Below are 14,686 nucleotides of genomic sequence, written 5' to 3'. Positions count from 1 at the left end.
CCGCCGAGCCCGCCTTCCCCCCCTCCCATTGGCTGGCGGCGCGGAGAGGGGAGGGCGACGAGTCAGCGGCGGCGCCGATTGGCCGCAAGCGGGGGAAAAGAGGCGGGGCGACCGCCGGCGGCCCGATTGGCCGAGGAGGGCGGCGGGGGTGATTGGCCGCGGCGCGGCCGGTGGAGCCTGCTTGGCCCCGCCCCTTGCGCCGTCGCCGTGGGAACGCGGCGGCCCCGCCCCTCCCCTTCGCCGTCGCCATGGAAACGCGGCCTAGTCGGGCCTGGCGCAGCCTGCGCTAAGATGGCGGCTGCGTTTGGGGGCGAAATGGCCGCCCTCCCCCTACCCCCCCCAACCCAAGGGGCTCCAGCGAGCGCCCAGGAGCCCCACAGCACTTTTGGGTTTGAAAAATGGAGTTTAAACACCCTAAAATGAGCCATGATGTCACATGGGGCATGGCACCAAGATGGCCGCCCCCTCACGCCAACCTCACGTGACATGGCCACCACCCCCCCACCCCCCCAACCCAGCCCCCCAATAACACGCCCTCCAAGAGGCCGAGATGTAACGTCAAGGCCCTTTATTGGGTCGCCGTCGCTTAGAGGCCGATGGTGTAGGAGCGGCCGGTGGGGTTGTGCAGGGCGGAGCAGGCGGGTGCGGTCACTGCCCACTCGTACCACACCTTCTTGGGGGTGGCACAGCGCCAGAAGGCCACCGAGACCTCCTCGCCCGCCCGCACCGCCAGTGGTTGCTGTGGAGGGGGGGGAGGGGAAAACGGGTGAGCACGGCCGCCACCCGGGCGCCAAGAGCAACGCACGCGATGTTCCGCCGAACCCAAGATGGCCGCCCTCCCGCCAAGCCCAAGATGGCCGACCCCAGGTAGCCAAGCCCAATACGGCCAACCCAAGATGGCCACGGTCTTCCCAAGCCCAATACGGCCAACCCAAGATGGCCACGGTCTTCCCAAGCCCAATACGGCCAACCCAAGATGGCCACGGTCTTCCCAAGCCCAATACGGCCAACCCAAGATGGCCACGGTCTTCCCAAGCCCAATACGGCCAACCCAAGATGGCCACGGTCTTCCCAAGCCCAATACGGCCAACCCAAGATGGCCACGGTCTTCCCAAGCCCAATACGGCCAACCCAAGATGGCCACGGTCTTCCCAAGCCCAATACGGCCAACCCAAGATGGCCACGGTCTTCCCAAGCCCAATACGGCCAACCCAAGATGGCCACGGTCTTCCCAAGCCCAAGGGGGCCAACCCAAGATGGCCACGGTCTTCCCAAGCCCAAGATGGCTCCCTTTCTGTCAATCCAAATACGCCAACCCCCACCCAAACCCAAAATGACCAATCCAAAGCAACCAACTTCCCTCCAAGCCCGAGATGGCCAACATCTAACCAATCCAAGATGGCCGCCCTCCACCCAAACCCAAGATGGCCAACCCGGGATGGTCGTCCTCCCGCCATGCCCAGGATGGCCGCCACACCCAAGATGGCCGCCACGGGTCCCACCTTGATGGGGAAGAAGATGGGGAACCAGGAGAACATCCCCGGGGAGTGCGTCTCGGGGTGGATACCTGCGGGGTCACGACCCTGCCGACCTCTGACCCCTCCAAGCCCCGCCCTTTCACCTTCTGGCCCTCCCTGATTGGCCACGCCCCCCCGTGCTGCCTGGTGAGGCCCCGCCCTGCTTCACCCCATAGATCCCACTGGCCCCTCCCACTTTTGACCCCGTTGACCCACAGCTCTTCCCCATTGGCCCCGTTGACCCCCAGCTCCGCCCACTTCACCCCTGACCCCCAAACCTCGCCCACTCCCCCCCTTACGTCAACGCCAACCCAACGCCGGCGACCACCAGCAGCTCCGCCCCCTCGGCCCCGTTGACCCTCCCCCCTCCCTCGTTGGCCAGGTTGACCCCCACCGCCCCACCGCCATTGGCCGGTGGCGCTCTCAGGCCCCACCCCCTTCGTGGCCCCGCCCTCACTGAGCGTGATGTCACCGTAGAGGGTGGTCTCGAAGTAGCCGGCGAAGCCGTGGAGGACGGTGTTCACCTCGACGCGGAAGGACAGCCGGCGGTAGCGGCTGTTGTCCTGGGCGGGGTCTGGGGGGGCGGGGCCGGGTCAGCGCTGACCACGCCCGACCACGCCCAGCAACGTCGCCCGCCCCCGGCCACGCCGAAGGCCCGAGCGGGACGCCCTGCCCCGCCGGGTGGTTCCTCCGGCCCCTCCCCTGCCACGGGCGGGGCCGAGGGGCGGGGCCGGCGGTGCGGGCGGGGCCGCGGCGGCTCCGCCCCCTCACCTGGGTTGGGGTGGCGGAAGGAGAAGCAGGGCTGGGGCGGGGCCAGCTGGTGGAAGTTGTGGAGCCGCACGACGTAGGGCATCTCGAACTGCGCCTGCGGGGGGTCGCTGTGGGCCACGCCCGCCCCACGCCCCCCAACCCGCCCCACGGCCGCCCCACGCCCCCCCCCAGCCCGCCCTGTGACCCCCGACCTGCCCTAGAGCTCCTCAAGAGACACCCCGACACCCTCAACCTGCCCCACCACTGCCCCCAAAACCCCCAACCACCCCACGGCCGCCCCCCAACCTGCCCCACGGACCCCCACAGCCACCCCGTGACCCCCAACTCGACACGCAACCGCCCCACGGCCGACCCCAGCCCCCCACCTCGCCCTAGAGCTCCCCAGCGGCCGCCCCAAGGCCTGCGCCCCCCAGGGGCGCCCCCGCCCCGCCCTGCCCCGCCCCTGCCCCGCCCTACCTCGGGGTCGCGGTCGCGCTCGCGGCAGCCCCGCACCTCGTTGTACAGCTTGGAGGAGGAGATGGGCGCCAGGAAGGACGTGTACGCGCAGGGGATGCTCACCCCGCCCGCTGTGGGGCACACGTCAGCCCCACGGACCCCGGCCCAGCCCCACAGTGCCCCCACAGACCCCTGACCCAGCCCCACAATGCCCCACGGACCGCCGACCCAGGCCCACGGCGCCCCACGGCCCCCAGTGCCCCATCGCCTGGCCCCATGGCCCCCAGCCCAGCCCCACAGCCCCACTCCCAGCCCCCCCAACCCCACTCCCAGCCCCACTCCCCCAACCCCACTCCCAGACCCCAGACCCCCAACCCCACTCCCAGACCCCGAACCCCACTCCCAGTCCCCACTCCCAGCCCCCAGTCCCCCAACCCCACTCCCAGACCCTGAACCCCACTCCCAGTCCCCAGTCCCCCAACCCCACTCCCAGCCCCATGCCCCCTCCCCCACACCCCCAGTCATGCAGCCCCCCCCCAGCCCCCTAAGACCCCGAACCCCAGCTCCCCCAGACCCCCAGTCCCGCAGGCCCCCCTCCCAGCTCCCCCAGCCCCACTCCCAGCCCCCCAGCCCCCCAGCCCCGCACCCTTGAGGCAGTGCTGGGCGCCGTCGAGGCACTCGGGCGAGAGCTCGTTGTCGCCGAAGGAGCCGAGCAGCTCCGAGACCACCAGGTCGGCCCCCTCGGGCGCCCGCCAGGCCCGCATGTCCCGCGGCACCACCGTCACCTGCGCCCCCCACTCCTCGTACTGCCAGCTCTCCAGCCTGCGGGGGCCGCGCTCAGCAGGGGGCGGGGGAGGGGGCGGGGGGGCTGGGGGGCTGGGGGGGAGGGGCTGGGGGATATGCGCCCCCCACTCCTCGTACTGCCAGCTCTCCAGCCTGCGGGGGCCGCGCTCAGCGGGGGGCGGGGGGGCTGGGGGGGCTGGGGGGGCTGGGGGGGAGGGGCTGGGGGATATGCGCCCCCCACTCCTCGTACTGCCAGCTCTCCAGCCTGCGGGGGCCGCGCTCAGCAGGGGGCTGGGGAGAGGGCGGGGGCGCTGGGGGAGAATGGGGGGAATGGGGGCAATGGGGGGGGCTGAGGGTGTTGGGAATATGGAGGGAAGGAGAATGGGCGGACAGGAGGGACTGGGGATATCGGGAGAGGGGAATGTGGGGGGCACTAGGGATGTGGGGGGGTACTGGGAAATATGGGGGGGGGTGCTGGGGGCGAAGGGAATACACGGGAGCCAGGGGAGCTGGAAACATAGTGGGGTTGGGGGTCTAGGAATATAGGGCGCTGTGGGGCAGCCTGAGGCTGCAGCGTTGCCCCATAGCGATGGGGATGGGGGCAGCAAGGGGTCTATAGGGTGCTGTGGGGCCGCCCGTGTCACAGCAGTGCCGGCACTCGGGGGGTCCCAGAGGTTTCCGAGGCTTTGGGCGGGGTGGGTTATGAGGCCCCATAAGTGGGTCGGGGCGGGGAAGCGTGGGGCGGGGCCGCGGGGCGGGGCCGCGGGGCGGGGCCACTCACGTGACGACGGCGTTGGGGTTCTTCTCCACGGCGTAGACGCGGACGCGCCGCGCCGCCTGCCGCGCCGCCCGCAGCGTGGCGTTCACCAGCGGCCCCCGCCCGGCCCCCAGCACCATCACCACCCTGCGGGGCCGCCGCCGCACCGTCAGGGCGCCCCACGGGTGGGGGGCGGGGACCCACGGGTGGGGGGGCACCCCATAGACTGGGGGGGGGGTGTGTGTGCTGGCAGCAGGGAGTTGGGGGGGACTCAGAGGGCCAGGGGGGGCTGTGGGGTGCCCCATAGGACAGTGGGGATGCCGTGGGGTGCCCCACTGGGCCGTGGGGAGGCCGTAGGATGCCCCATAGGTCTGGGGGGGGGGGCCCATGGAGTCATAAGGGATGCTGTGGAGTGCCCCAGGGCCGTGGTGTGCCCTATAGGGCCGTGAGAGACGCTGTGGGCTGCCCCATAGGACCGTGGGGTGCCCCATAGGGCCGTGGGGATGCCATAGAGTGCCCCATAGGGCCATGAGGGACGCCGTAGGGTGCCCCATAGGGCCATGGGGAGGCCCATAGGGCCATAAGGGACACCGTGGGGTGCCCCATAGGGCCGCGGGGGGCACTCACTGGACGTTGGTGTCCTTCTCCTCCTCGGGCACGCGCTCCAGCAGGCACTTGTAGATGGCCTGAGGGGGCGGGGCATGGTAGTGAGGGGGTGTGGCTGGGCCATGACCCCACCCCCAGCCCCGCCCCAGGCCCCGCCTACCTGCTGGTACTGGGAGTACTTGATTGGGTCTTTCTCAAACACCTCGTAGGTCTGCGACTCCAGGTTGTCCATCAGGGGCTGCCGGGGGTGGGGCCGATGAAGGCCACGCCCCCAGATGGGCCACACCCTTTCTCACACCCTCCCAAGCCCCTCACTCATACCCATGTGGCTCCACCCCCTCCAGCATGGCTCCTCCCCCTTGCCCTAGCCACGCCTCCAGGCGAAGCCACACCCCCCCAGGAGGCAAAACTACATCCCTTCACAACAACCCCTGTAGCTCCGCCCCTGGGCCCACCCTCTCACAGTGGCCACACCCCCAGGCTCACAGCCACGCCCTCCCTCCCCACTCCTATACTTCACTCCACCCACATGCCCCACCCCCTGCCCCAGACCAAAGCCACGCCCACACCAGCCCCACCCCCTGCCCAAAGCCCCACCCCTTCCCCTTGCATTCTCACCCCATCGTCCCCCTTATCTCCTCCCAGGGAAGCCCCGCCCACCCCCGGAGGCCCCGCCCGCCCCCGGAGGCCCCGCCCACCTGCAGGGGGGACTGCAGGTAGTCCTCGTAGCCGCGGGCGAAGAGCTCGTACGCGGAGGGGGGGGGTCGGTGCTGGCCCAGGTGCTCCAGGTACTGCAGGTACGCGCCCAGCGGCTTCCCCCCGTGCCGGGGGGCGCCCACCACCACCACCTGCACCTCCAGCTGGGGGGGGGGGGTGGGGAGGTGTGTCAGGGACAGCCCAAAGCCCCCAACCCCGCCCCAAACCCACCCAACCCCCCCAGGGACCCCCCCAAACCCCCCCGTGCCGGGGGGCGCCCACCACCACCACCTGCACCTCCAGCTGGAGGTGGTTGAGGGACCCTCAGGGACCCCCAAGCCCCCCACCTTGAGCAGGCGGAAGACGAGACGCTGGTGGGGGCGGGAGAGGACGGGGAAGCCCTTCTTGTTGGTGAGGAAGACGCTGGTGGGGAGGAAGGCCGCCTTCACCGGCTCCCCCAGCCACCGGTCGATGGCCGCGCCCGACGGCAGGTCCGGCCCCACCTCCAGGGCTGCGGTGGGGCGGGGTCAGGCGGCCACGCCTGCACGGGCCCAGCCACGCCCCCTTACAGCCCACCCCCCAACCCCCCACCCCCTTCATAACACCCAAGCACAGCCATAGCCCCGCCCTCCTTGCTGTTAGCCCCACCCACACAACCCCAGGCCCCGCCCACACCTCCAGCCACACCCACAGGGCCCAGGCTCCACCCCCTCAGCTCATAGCCCCTCCCACTCTTACCCCCACTCCCATGGCCACCCCCCTGCTGTTGCGGCCCCGCCCACAGGGCTCACACCCCGCCCCCTCATCCCTCCCACACCAAAGGCCACGCCCCCACCCTGCTGGCTCCGCCCCCTCCCCAGCTCAGGCCCAGCTCTATCAGACCCTGTGGCCCCGCCCCCCCGCGGCCCCGCCCCCCCCGCGGCCCCGCCCCCCCCGCGGCCCCGCCCCCCTCCGCGGCCCCGCCCCCCCCCGCGGCCCCGCCCCCACTCACCCACACCCACTCTCTTATTGTAGTCGCAGAGGGTGCGGAAGTTGTGCCACCTTTGGGGGGGACACAGGCGTCACCCCAAGCCCCACCCCCCCAAGCAGCCCCCCCCAGACCCCCCAATAGCCCCTCAGAAATCTCCCAATATCCCCCCCAGGACCCCCCAAACACCCCCCAGCCCCAAATAGCCCCCCAGACCCCTCAAAATCTCCCAATATCCCCCACCAGGAACCCCCCAAACCCCCCAATAGTCCCCTCGGGACCCCCCAATATCCCCTCCGGGACCCCCCAGCCCCAAATAGCCCAATCAAACCCCCAAATAGCCCTCCAGGACCCCCCCAAACCCCCCAATATCCCCCAGGACCCCCCCAAACTCCTCAATATCCCCCCTCCAGGACCCCCCAAACCCCCCAATATCCCCCAGGACCCCCCCAAACCCCCCAGTATCCCCCAGGACCCCCCCAAACTCCTCAGTATCCCCCCTCCAGGACCCCCCAAACCCCCCAATATCCCCCAGGACCCCCCCAAACTCCTCAATATCCCCCCTCCAGGACCCCCCAAACCCCCCAATATCCCCCAGGACCCCCCCAAACCCCCCAGTATCCCCCAGGACCCCCCCAAACTCCTCAGTATCCCCCCTCCGGGACCCCCCAAACCCCCCAATATCCCCCAGGACCCCCCCAAACCCCCCAGGACCCCTCCCCAGCCCCAATACCCCCCCAGGACCCCCCCCCGCCCCTCACCAGAGCCAGGTCCGCTCCTCAGCCGCCCCCTCGGGCCCCCCCTGGGGCCCCCCTTCGGGCACCGGCTCGTTCCCCACCAGGTCGTCGCGCACGTCGGCGGGGGCCAGGAGGGGCACCCGCACCCAGAACTGCCCCGCCCCCCAGTGAGCACCAGTGCCCCCCAGCGAGCCCGTGGGGGGCACCTGGGGGCCACCCAGCGACCCCCAGCAACTCCCCGGGACCCCCAGTTAAACCCCACTGCCTCCCCTCCGGCACCCCATAGCATCTCCCAGTTCCTCCCAATAACCCGCTGGACTCTCCCAGTACTTCCCAGTAGCCTCTTAACCCCTCCCAGTAACATTTCCAGGCCTCTCAGTAACTCCCCAGTGCCCCCCAGTTGCCCCTCAATGCCTCCCAGTCCCCTTCCCAGTACATCCCAGTGCTCCCAATCCCCCTCCCAAGGGCCCCAACTCCCTTCCCAACAACCCCAGTGCCCCCAAACCCCCTCCCATGACCCCCAGTTGCCCCTTAAAGCATCCCAGTGCTCCCACTCCCCTTCCCAGAAACCACAACTCCCTTCCCACCCCCCCCCAGTGCCCCCAAACCCCCTCCCAGTCCCTCCCAATACTCCCAATCCCCTTCCCAGCATCCCCAACTCCCTTCCCACCCCCCTCCCAGTGCCTCCAAACCCCCTCCCAGTCCCTCCCAATACTCCCAATCCCCTTCCCAGCATCCCCAACTCCCTTCCCACCCCCCTCCCAATGGCCCCTCAGCCCCCTCCCAGCACCCCCCAGCCCCCTCCCGGTGACCCCCAGCGCCCCCCATCCCCCATCCCGGCGCCCCCCAGCACCCCCCAGCCCCCTCCCGGCGCCCCCCAGCCCCCTCCCGGCGCCCCCCAGCGCCCCCCAGCCCCCTCCCAGCGCCCCCCAGCACCCCCCAGCCCCCTCCCGGCGCCCCCCAGCCCCCCACCATGGCGCTGTGGTGGCCGGTGTGCAGGTGGGCGCAGAGCACCCGGGCCAGGTTGGGGTTCTCCGCCTGCGTCAGGGGCAGCAGGAACGCGGGGAGCCCCAGGTACGCCCCGAAATTCAGCTCCTGCAGCATGGCCTGGGGGTGGGGGTGAATCGGGGCGGGGGGTCAGGGGGGCGCGGGGGGTCCCCCAAAACCCCCCAGCCCCCCCAGACTCACGGCCTCTGAGTTCCTGCGCACGTGCTCCAGTGGGGAGTCGGGGCGGATCCAGGGCGAGAGCTTCCCCACGATGAGGGTGTTCCAGTCTGGGGGGGGGCACGGGGGGGTTGGGGGGACTCAGGGGGGCTACCGCAGGTCCAGGGGGTCCCTGAACTCCCTTGGGGGGGGTCGCAGAGCAACCAGGACCCTCTGGGGGTGTCTCAGGACGCCATGGGGGGGCCCCAGGGTGCCCCAGGACCCTCGGGGGGGGTCCCAGGACGCCATAGGGGGGGCCCCAGGGTGCCCCAGGACCCTCGGGGGGTGTACCAGGACGCCATAGGGGGGGCCCCAGGGTGCCCCAGGACCCTCGGGGGGGGTCCCAGGACGCCATAGGGGGGGCCCCAGGACACCATAGGACCCTCGGGGGGCGTCCCAGGGTGCCATAGGGGGACCCCTGTGTGCCCAGGACCCTTTTGGGGGGTCTCAGAGTGCCATAGGGGGGTCACAAAATGCATTGTGGGGTCTCAGGGTGCCCCAAAGCCCTTTGAGGGGGTCCCACAGTGCCATGGGGGGGTCCCAGGGCGCTATTTGAGGAGGGAGTGTCCCAGAGCACCACTTGGGGGTGGGTCTCAGGGCACCATTTTGGGGGGGGGTCCCAGGGTGCCATTTGGGGGGGGGGGGGGGGGGGGCGGTCCCGGGGTGCCATTTGGGGGGATCCCAGGGTGCCATAGGGGGGTCCCAGGACCCTCTGGGGGGGTCTCAAGGTGCCATAGAGGGTCTCAGAGCCTTTTGGGGGGGTCCCGAGGCGCCATAGGGGGGCCCCAGGACCCTCTGGGGGGGTCCCAGGCCGCCCCCCGCCCGGGCCGCGCCCGCCTCTCACCGCGGCCGGAGAGCAGCAGGTCGGAGCGGGTCTGAGGCCCGGGCCGGTCCCGGGCCGGCTCCAGCGCGAACTCCCGCCGGTACCGGGGGTGGAAGAGCGGCAGGCAGAGGAAATCGAACCTGGGGGGGGGAGGGGGGGGAGTGAGGGGGGCCCAAACCCGCCCCCCCGGGAGCCCCAAACCCCCCCCCAGGGACCCCCAAACCCCTCACCCCTGCCGGGCCACGGCCCCCAGCGCTCCCGCCACCTCCGGGACGCAGCTGAGGTCGCGGCCGCTGGAGACCCTCGCCGCGCCCGCCGCCCCCGGCCCTGCCGCCGCCGCCATGGCTGCCTCCCCTCAGCCGCCAGCGCCCGCCCCCGCGCCGCCTCTCCGCCAATCGCCGAGCAGCGCCGCGCCGCTCCGCCAATCGCCGAGCCGCGCCGCGCGGCTCCGCCAATCGGAGCGCGACCCCCGGCCCCGCCGCCGCCGCCATGGCTGCCTCCCCTCAGCCGCCGGCGCCCGCCCCCCGCGCCGCCGCTCTGCCAATCGCCGAGCAGCGCCGCGCCGCTCCGCCAATCGGAGCGCGAACCCCGGCCCCGCGCCGCGGAGCCGGCCTATCAGCGCCAGAGGTCGGCCAAGGGCCTATGGCGGAGACGCCTGTCAATCATTCTCCAGCGCACCGCCCACGCTGCGCTGTCCGCCTGTCAGTGAGCCGCCCTGCCTGTCAATCACACCCTCTCGCCCCGCCCCCTGCACGCCGGCCACTGAGCCGCGCTGCCGGACGAACACGGCCCGCCACGCCCCGCCCACACCGCCCTACGCGCCTATCAGAGCCGCGCTGCCTGTCAATCATCCCACACGCCCCGCCCGCACTGCCCGGCAGACCTATCACTGAGAAGAGCTGCCCGTAAGTCACGGCCCCCCCGCCCCGCCCCACCTGGTCCCGCCCCGTCGCACTTCACGAGCTACGCTGCCCGTCAATCACACCTCCAAGCCCCGCCCCTGCTGCACTGCAGACCTATCACTGAGCTGCTCTGCCTGCCAATCATCCCCCACGCCCCACCCACGCTGCCCAGCAGGCATATCACCAAGCGGTGCTGCCTGTCAATCACGCCCCCTACACCCCACCCACACTGCCCTGTGCACCTATCAGAGCCACTCTGCCTGTCAATCATCCCACATGACCCATCCCCCACCCTGTCAATCATCCCTCACGTCCCACCCCCGCCACCCTGTCAATCATCCCCCACGCCCGCCCTCACTGCCTTGTCAATCATCCCCCACACCACGCCCACCACCTGCACGCCCATCACTGAGCTGCCCCGCCCCCGGCCCCGCCCCTTCCCTCCCTGCCTGTCAATCACCCCGCGACGCCCCGCCCCCCTCCCCCCAGGGAAGCAGGACACCGGAGGAGGGGGTCAGTGGGGGGGAAGCCGTTTATTCAGGGGGTGGTGACTGGGGCCGGGGGGCGGGGCCGGGGGGCGGGGTCTCGGGGCGGGGGGCGGGGCCGGGCGCGGGGGCGCGGAGCTGCCGCAGGGCCCACCGCCGGTGCCGCAGCCGCTCCTGCAGCCGCCCGTACTCGGCCGCCATCGCCGCGAAGGTGGGGCCCAGCGCCTCGAACGCCTCCAGCGCCGCCCGCGCCTGCGACGCCTCCGCGGCCGCGCGCTCCAGCCCCGCCTCCAGCCCTGCCCTGCAACGCGGAGAGACGCGGGCGTCACGCAGGGCGGGGCCCGGGCGGGGCCGGGGGGGCCGCGCCCACGCACCCACCTGATGAGGCGGTGCGCCTCCACTTTTTCGCGGGGGTACGTGTCCAGCAGCAGCCGCAGCTCCTCCAGCCTGGACGGGAAGGGGTGAATGAGGGCGTGGCAGGGCGTGGCAGCCCCCCCGCGCCCCGCCCTGTGCCACACCCACCGGACTTTGAGCAGCACGGCCACGCCCTTCGCCTCCAGGTACTCGGCGTGATGCCCGTCCAGCTCCGCCCGCGCTCCGGCGCAGCTCTCCCCGGCCAGGCGCCCCAAAAGCGCCGCGCACCGCCCCAAAACCTGCGCGGGGGGGCGGGGGGGTCACCCCAACCCCCCCCCACGCCCCCCCAAATCAATCACCCCCCAAACCCACCGCCCCCCCCCCACCCCCCCATACCTGGGAGTAGGCGCCCCGCTGCTGCGCCAGCAGCTGCTCCAGGCGGCGGCTCCGGATCCGGGCTCGGCGCAGGCGGCTCTGATCGTCCGCCAGCGCCTCCGCCACCCCCTTGGGGGGGCCTGGGGGGGCCGAGGAGGGGTCTTGGGGGGCCGAGGAGGGGTCTTGGGGGGCCGGGGAGGGGTTTTGGGGGGCGGCGGTGCCCCCGCTGTAGTACCTGGCCACCTCCTGCACCTTGTGCGCCAGGTGCCGTTCCAGCACCGGGAGCACCCGGGCGCGGAGCAGGGAGGGGTCCTGGGAAAAGGAGGGTGGGGTGGGTGAGGGTCCGGAGCCCCTCCCGGGGGTGCAGGGGTGCCGGGGGGGTGGGTGTCGGGGGTCTCACCTCGGCGGGGGGCAGCAGCGAGGCCAGGGCGGGGGCCCTGTGGCGCAGCTCAGCCAGCAGCAGGCTCCGCTCCAGCGCCCGCCGCACCTGGAGTGGGGGCGAGGGGAGGGGTCCCGCCTGCCCTGGGGGGGGGAAGGACCCCCCCGTACCCCCCCCACCGCGGGTTTTGGGGTGTTGGACTCACGGCGGGCTCCAGGGCGGGGGTCTCGTGGGTGGGGGTCTCCAACAGCAGCTCCCGCAGCCCCCGCCAGAGGCTCTCCCAGCGCAGCCAGGCCTCGCGCTGCTGCGCCAGCTCCCAGGCGGCCTGCGGAGCCCCCGGCCTCAGCGCCCCCAGACCCCCCGGGACCCCCGACCCCCCTCGAGACCCCCAGACTGCCCCCGGGACCCCCCCCATGGCCTCAGCACCCCCAGGCCCCAGGAGCCCCTGACACCCCCCCCAGGATCCACCCCATGGCCTCAGTGCCCCCAGACCCCAGGACCCCCCAAAACCCCCTGGGACCCCCAGACCGCCGCCGGGACCCCCACCATGGCCTCAGCACCCCCAGGCCCTGGAAGCCCCACCAGGTACCCCCCTGATACCCCCTGGGACTCCCAGACCCCGCCCAGGACCCAACCCAAGGCCTCAGCACCCCCAGACCCCGGGAGCCCCCCGGCACCCCCCCAGATACCTCTGGGACCCCTAGACACCCCCTGGGACCCACCCTGCACCCTCAGCGCCTGCAGACCACCCAGGACCCCTCCTGGGACCCCTGAAAACCCATGCCAGTACCCACTGAAACGCCCCAGCCCCCCACCCAGGAGGTGCCCCCCCCTGCCCCAGCCCCCCCATGTCCCCCAGCCCCCCACCTGCCGCAGCTCCCCTCCCGAGGGGGCACAGCCCAGCTCCTCGAGCAGCCGGGCCAGCCCGGGGTAGGCTCGCAGCTCCTCGGGGGTGACCCCGCTCACAGCCAGGGCGGACTCCTCCTCTGGGGGGGGGACACATGCGCACCCCGGGGGGGGTCGTTAGCGCCCCCCGGCGCCCCCCAGCCCCCCTCCAGGCCCCCCGGCCCAGGCTCACCCAGCAGCAGGACATCGAGGCCCGGCAGCTCCTCGTCCAGCGCCATCGCGGACCCCGCACTGGGAGGGGCACGACCCCCCCGCACCCACAGCGGGCGCCTGGGGGGCCCCAGGACCCCGTTACCCACAGCGAGCCCTTGGGGGGACCCTGGCACCCCCCGGCACCCCGTTACCCACAGCGAGCCCTTGGGGGGACCCCGGCACCCCGTTACCCACAGCGAGCCCTTGGGGGGACCCCTGGCACCCCCCGGCACCCCGTTACCCACAGCGAGCCCTTGGGGGGACCCCGGCACCCCCCGGCACCCCGTTACCCACAGGGAGACCTTGGGGGGACCCCGGCACCCCGTTACCCACAGCGAGCCCTTGGGGGGACCCCGGCACCCCCCGGCACCCCGTTACCCACAGGGAGCCCTTGGGGGGACCCCGGCACCCCCCGGCACCCCGTTACCCACAGGGAGACCTTGGGGGACCCCGGCACCCCCCGGCACCCCGTTACCCACAGGGAGCCCTTGGGGGGACCCCGGCACCCCCCGGCACCCCGTTACCCACAGGGAGCCCTTGGGGGGACCCCGGCACCCCGTTACCCACAGCGAGCCCTTGGGGGGACCCCGGCACCCCCCAGCACCCCGTTACCCACAGCGAGCCCTTGGGGGGACCCCTGGCACCCCCCAGCACCCCGTTACCCACAGGGAGCCCTTGGGGGGACCCCGGCACCCCCCCGGCACCCCGTTACCCACAGCGAGCCCTTGGGGGGACCCCGGCACCCCGTTACCCACAGCGAGCCCTTGGGGGGACCCCGGCACCCCCCCGGCACCCCGTTACCCACAGCGAGCCCTTGGGGGGACCCCGGCACACCCCGGCACCCCGTTACCCACAGGGAGCCCTTTGGGGGACCCCGGCACCCCGTTACCCACAGCGAGCCCTTGGGGGGACCCCCGGCACCCCCCGGCACCCCGTTACCCACAGCGAGCCCTTGGGGGGACCCCTGGCACCCCCCAGCACCCCGTTACCCACAGCGAGCCCTTGGGGGGACCCCCGGCACCCCCCGGCACCCCGTTACCCACAGGGAGCCCTTGGGGGGACCCCGGCACCCCGTTACCCACAGCGAGCCCTTGGGGGGACCCCCGGCACCCCCCGGCACCCCGTTACCCACAGGGAGCCCTTGGGGGACCCCGGCACCCCCCGGCACCCCGTTACCCACAGGGAGCCCTTGGGGGGACCCCGGCACCCCGTTACCCACAGCGAGCCCTTGGGGGGACCCCGGCACCCCCCGGCACCCCGTTACCCACAGCGAGCCCTTGGGGGGACCCCTGGCACCCCCCAGCACCCCGTTACCCACAGGGAGCCCTTGGGGGGACCCCGGCACCCCCCGGCACCCCGTTACCCACAGCGAGCCCTTGGGGGGACCCCTGGCACCCCCCAGCACCCCGTTACCCACAGCGAGCCCTTGGGGGGACCCCCGGCACCCCCCGGCACCCCGTTACCCACAGGGAGCCCTTGGGGGGACCCCGGCACCCCCCGGCACCCCGTTACCCACATCGGCGACTGGGGGCGACCCCCAGACCGCATCCGCCCCCCCACGAACCCCTCCCAAAATCCTATCGCCCACCAAACCTCCCCCCCCCACCCCGATCGCCCCCCTTAGGGCCCCTCCAAACCCCGTCCCCACCCCACCAGGACCCCCCCACACCTCGTCCCCCCATCACAACCCCCCCAACCCCATCGGCCCCCTCACGACCCCCCCCAAAACCGCGTCCCCCTCCTCACGATCCTCCGCGTCGCTCCGGACGTCGCGCGCCCCGCCGAGCCCCGCCCCTCC

General features: G+C 72.7%; 2 protein-coding genes across 3 annotated transcripts; both read right to left on the bottom strand.

Annotated features, from left to right (window-relative positions):
* Positions 1-553: 553 nt before the first annotated feature.
* On the bottom strand, positions 554-9,685 carry PRMT5 (protein arginine methyltransferase 5). The gene is made up of 17 exons (XM_064475477.1): positions 9,526-9,685; positions 9,317-9,435; positions 8,458-8,543; positions 8,242-8,376; positions 7,294-7,421; positions 6,557-6,606; positions 5,913-6,076; positions 5,568-5,729; positions 5,030-5,107; positions 4,891-4,949; positions 4,288-4,410; positions 3,370-3,545; positions 2,745-2,854; positions 2,289-2,382; positions 1,975-2,091; positions 1,503-1,567; positions 554-739 (listed from the first exon to the last, which is right to left on the bottom strand). Exons 1-17 carry the CDS (start codon positions 9,636-9,638, stop codon positions 587-589), a joined length of 1,932 nt encoding a protein of 643 aa, XP_064331547.1. The 5' UTR covers positions 9,639-9,685; the 3' UTR covers positions 554-586.
* Positions 9,686-10,704: 1,019 nt separating this feature from the next.
* HAUS4 (HAUS augmin like complex subunit 4) lies at positions 10,705-13,056 on the bottom strand. 2 transcript variants are annotated; one of them, XM_064475593.1, is made up of 8 exons: positions 12,869-13,050; positions 12,658-12,776; positions 11,996-12,115; positions 11,812-11,898; positions 11,433-11,723; positions 11,205-11,335; positions 11,061-11,129; positions 10,705-10,983 (listed from the first exon to the last, which is right to left on the bottom strand). In XM_064475593.1, the coding sequence occupies exons 1-8, from the start codon at positions 12,912-12,914 to the stop codon at positions 10,731-10,733; spliced, it is 1,116 nt and encodes a 371-aa protein (XP_064331663.1). In that variant the 5' UTR covers positions 12,915-13,050; the 3' UTR covers positions 10,705-10,730. The 2 variants fall into 2 exon arrangements, with proteins under 2 accessions (XP_064331663.1, XP_064331664.1); XM_064475594.1 differs by lacking the exons at positions 11,061-11,129; positions 11,205-11,335 and having other exon boundaries at positions 12,869-13,056.
* Between the last annotated feature and the right edge of the window lie 1,630 nt (positions 13,057-14,686).

This window comes from Phalacrocorax carbo, chromosome 29, assembly GCF_963921805.1.
Source record: "Phalacrocorax carbo chromosome 29, bPhaCar2.1, whole genome shotgun sequence".
NCBI classification, from domain to species: domain Eukaryota; kingdom Metazoa; phylum Chordata; class Aves; order Suliformes; family Phalacrocoracidae; genus Phalacrocorax; species Phalacrocorax carbo.
This window is presented reverse-complemented; position numbering and strand designations above follow the sequence as displayed.

Bases quoted from the DNA above. Each gene is read 5' to 3' on its own strand.
- HAUS4 (XM_064475593.1), bottom strand. From the start codon at position 12,914: ATGGCGCTGGACGAGGAGCTGCCGGGCCTCGATGTCCTGCTGCTGG. The intron at 12,777-12,868 runs GTGAGCCTGGGC...TCCCCCCCCCAG, and splicing joins CCTCGATGTCCTGCTGCTGG to AGGAGGAGTCCGCCCTGGCT. The intron at 10,984-11,060 runs GTGGGTGCGTGG...TCCGCGTTGCAG, and splicing joins GAGGCGCACCGCCTCATCAG to GGCAGGGCTGGAGGCGGGGC.
- PRMT5 (XM_064475477.1), bottom strand. From the start codon at position 9,638: ATGGCGGCGGCGGCAGGGCCGGGGGCGGCGGGCGCGGCGAGGGTCTCC. The intron at 2,383-2,744 runs GTAGGGCGGGGC...GACCCCCCGCAG, and splicing joins AGCGCGACCGCGACCCCGAG to GCGCAGTTCGAGATGCCCTA. The intron at 2,092-2,288 runs GTGAGGGGGCGG...CCGCCCCCCCAG, and splicing joins CTTCCGCCACCCCAACCCAG to ACCCCGCCCAGGACAACAGC.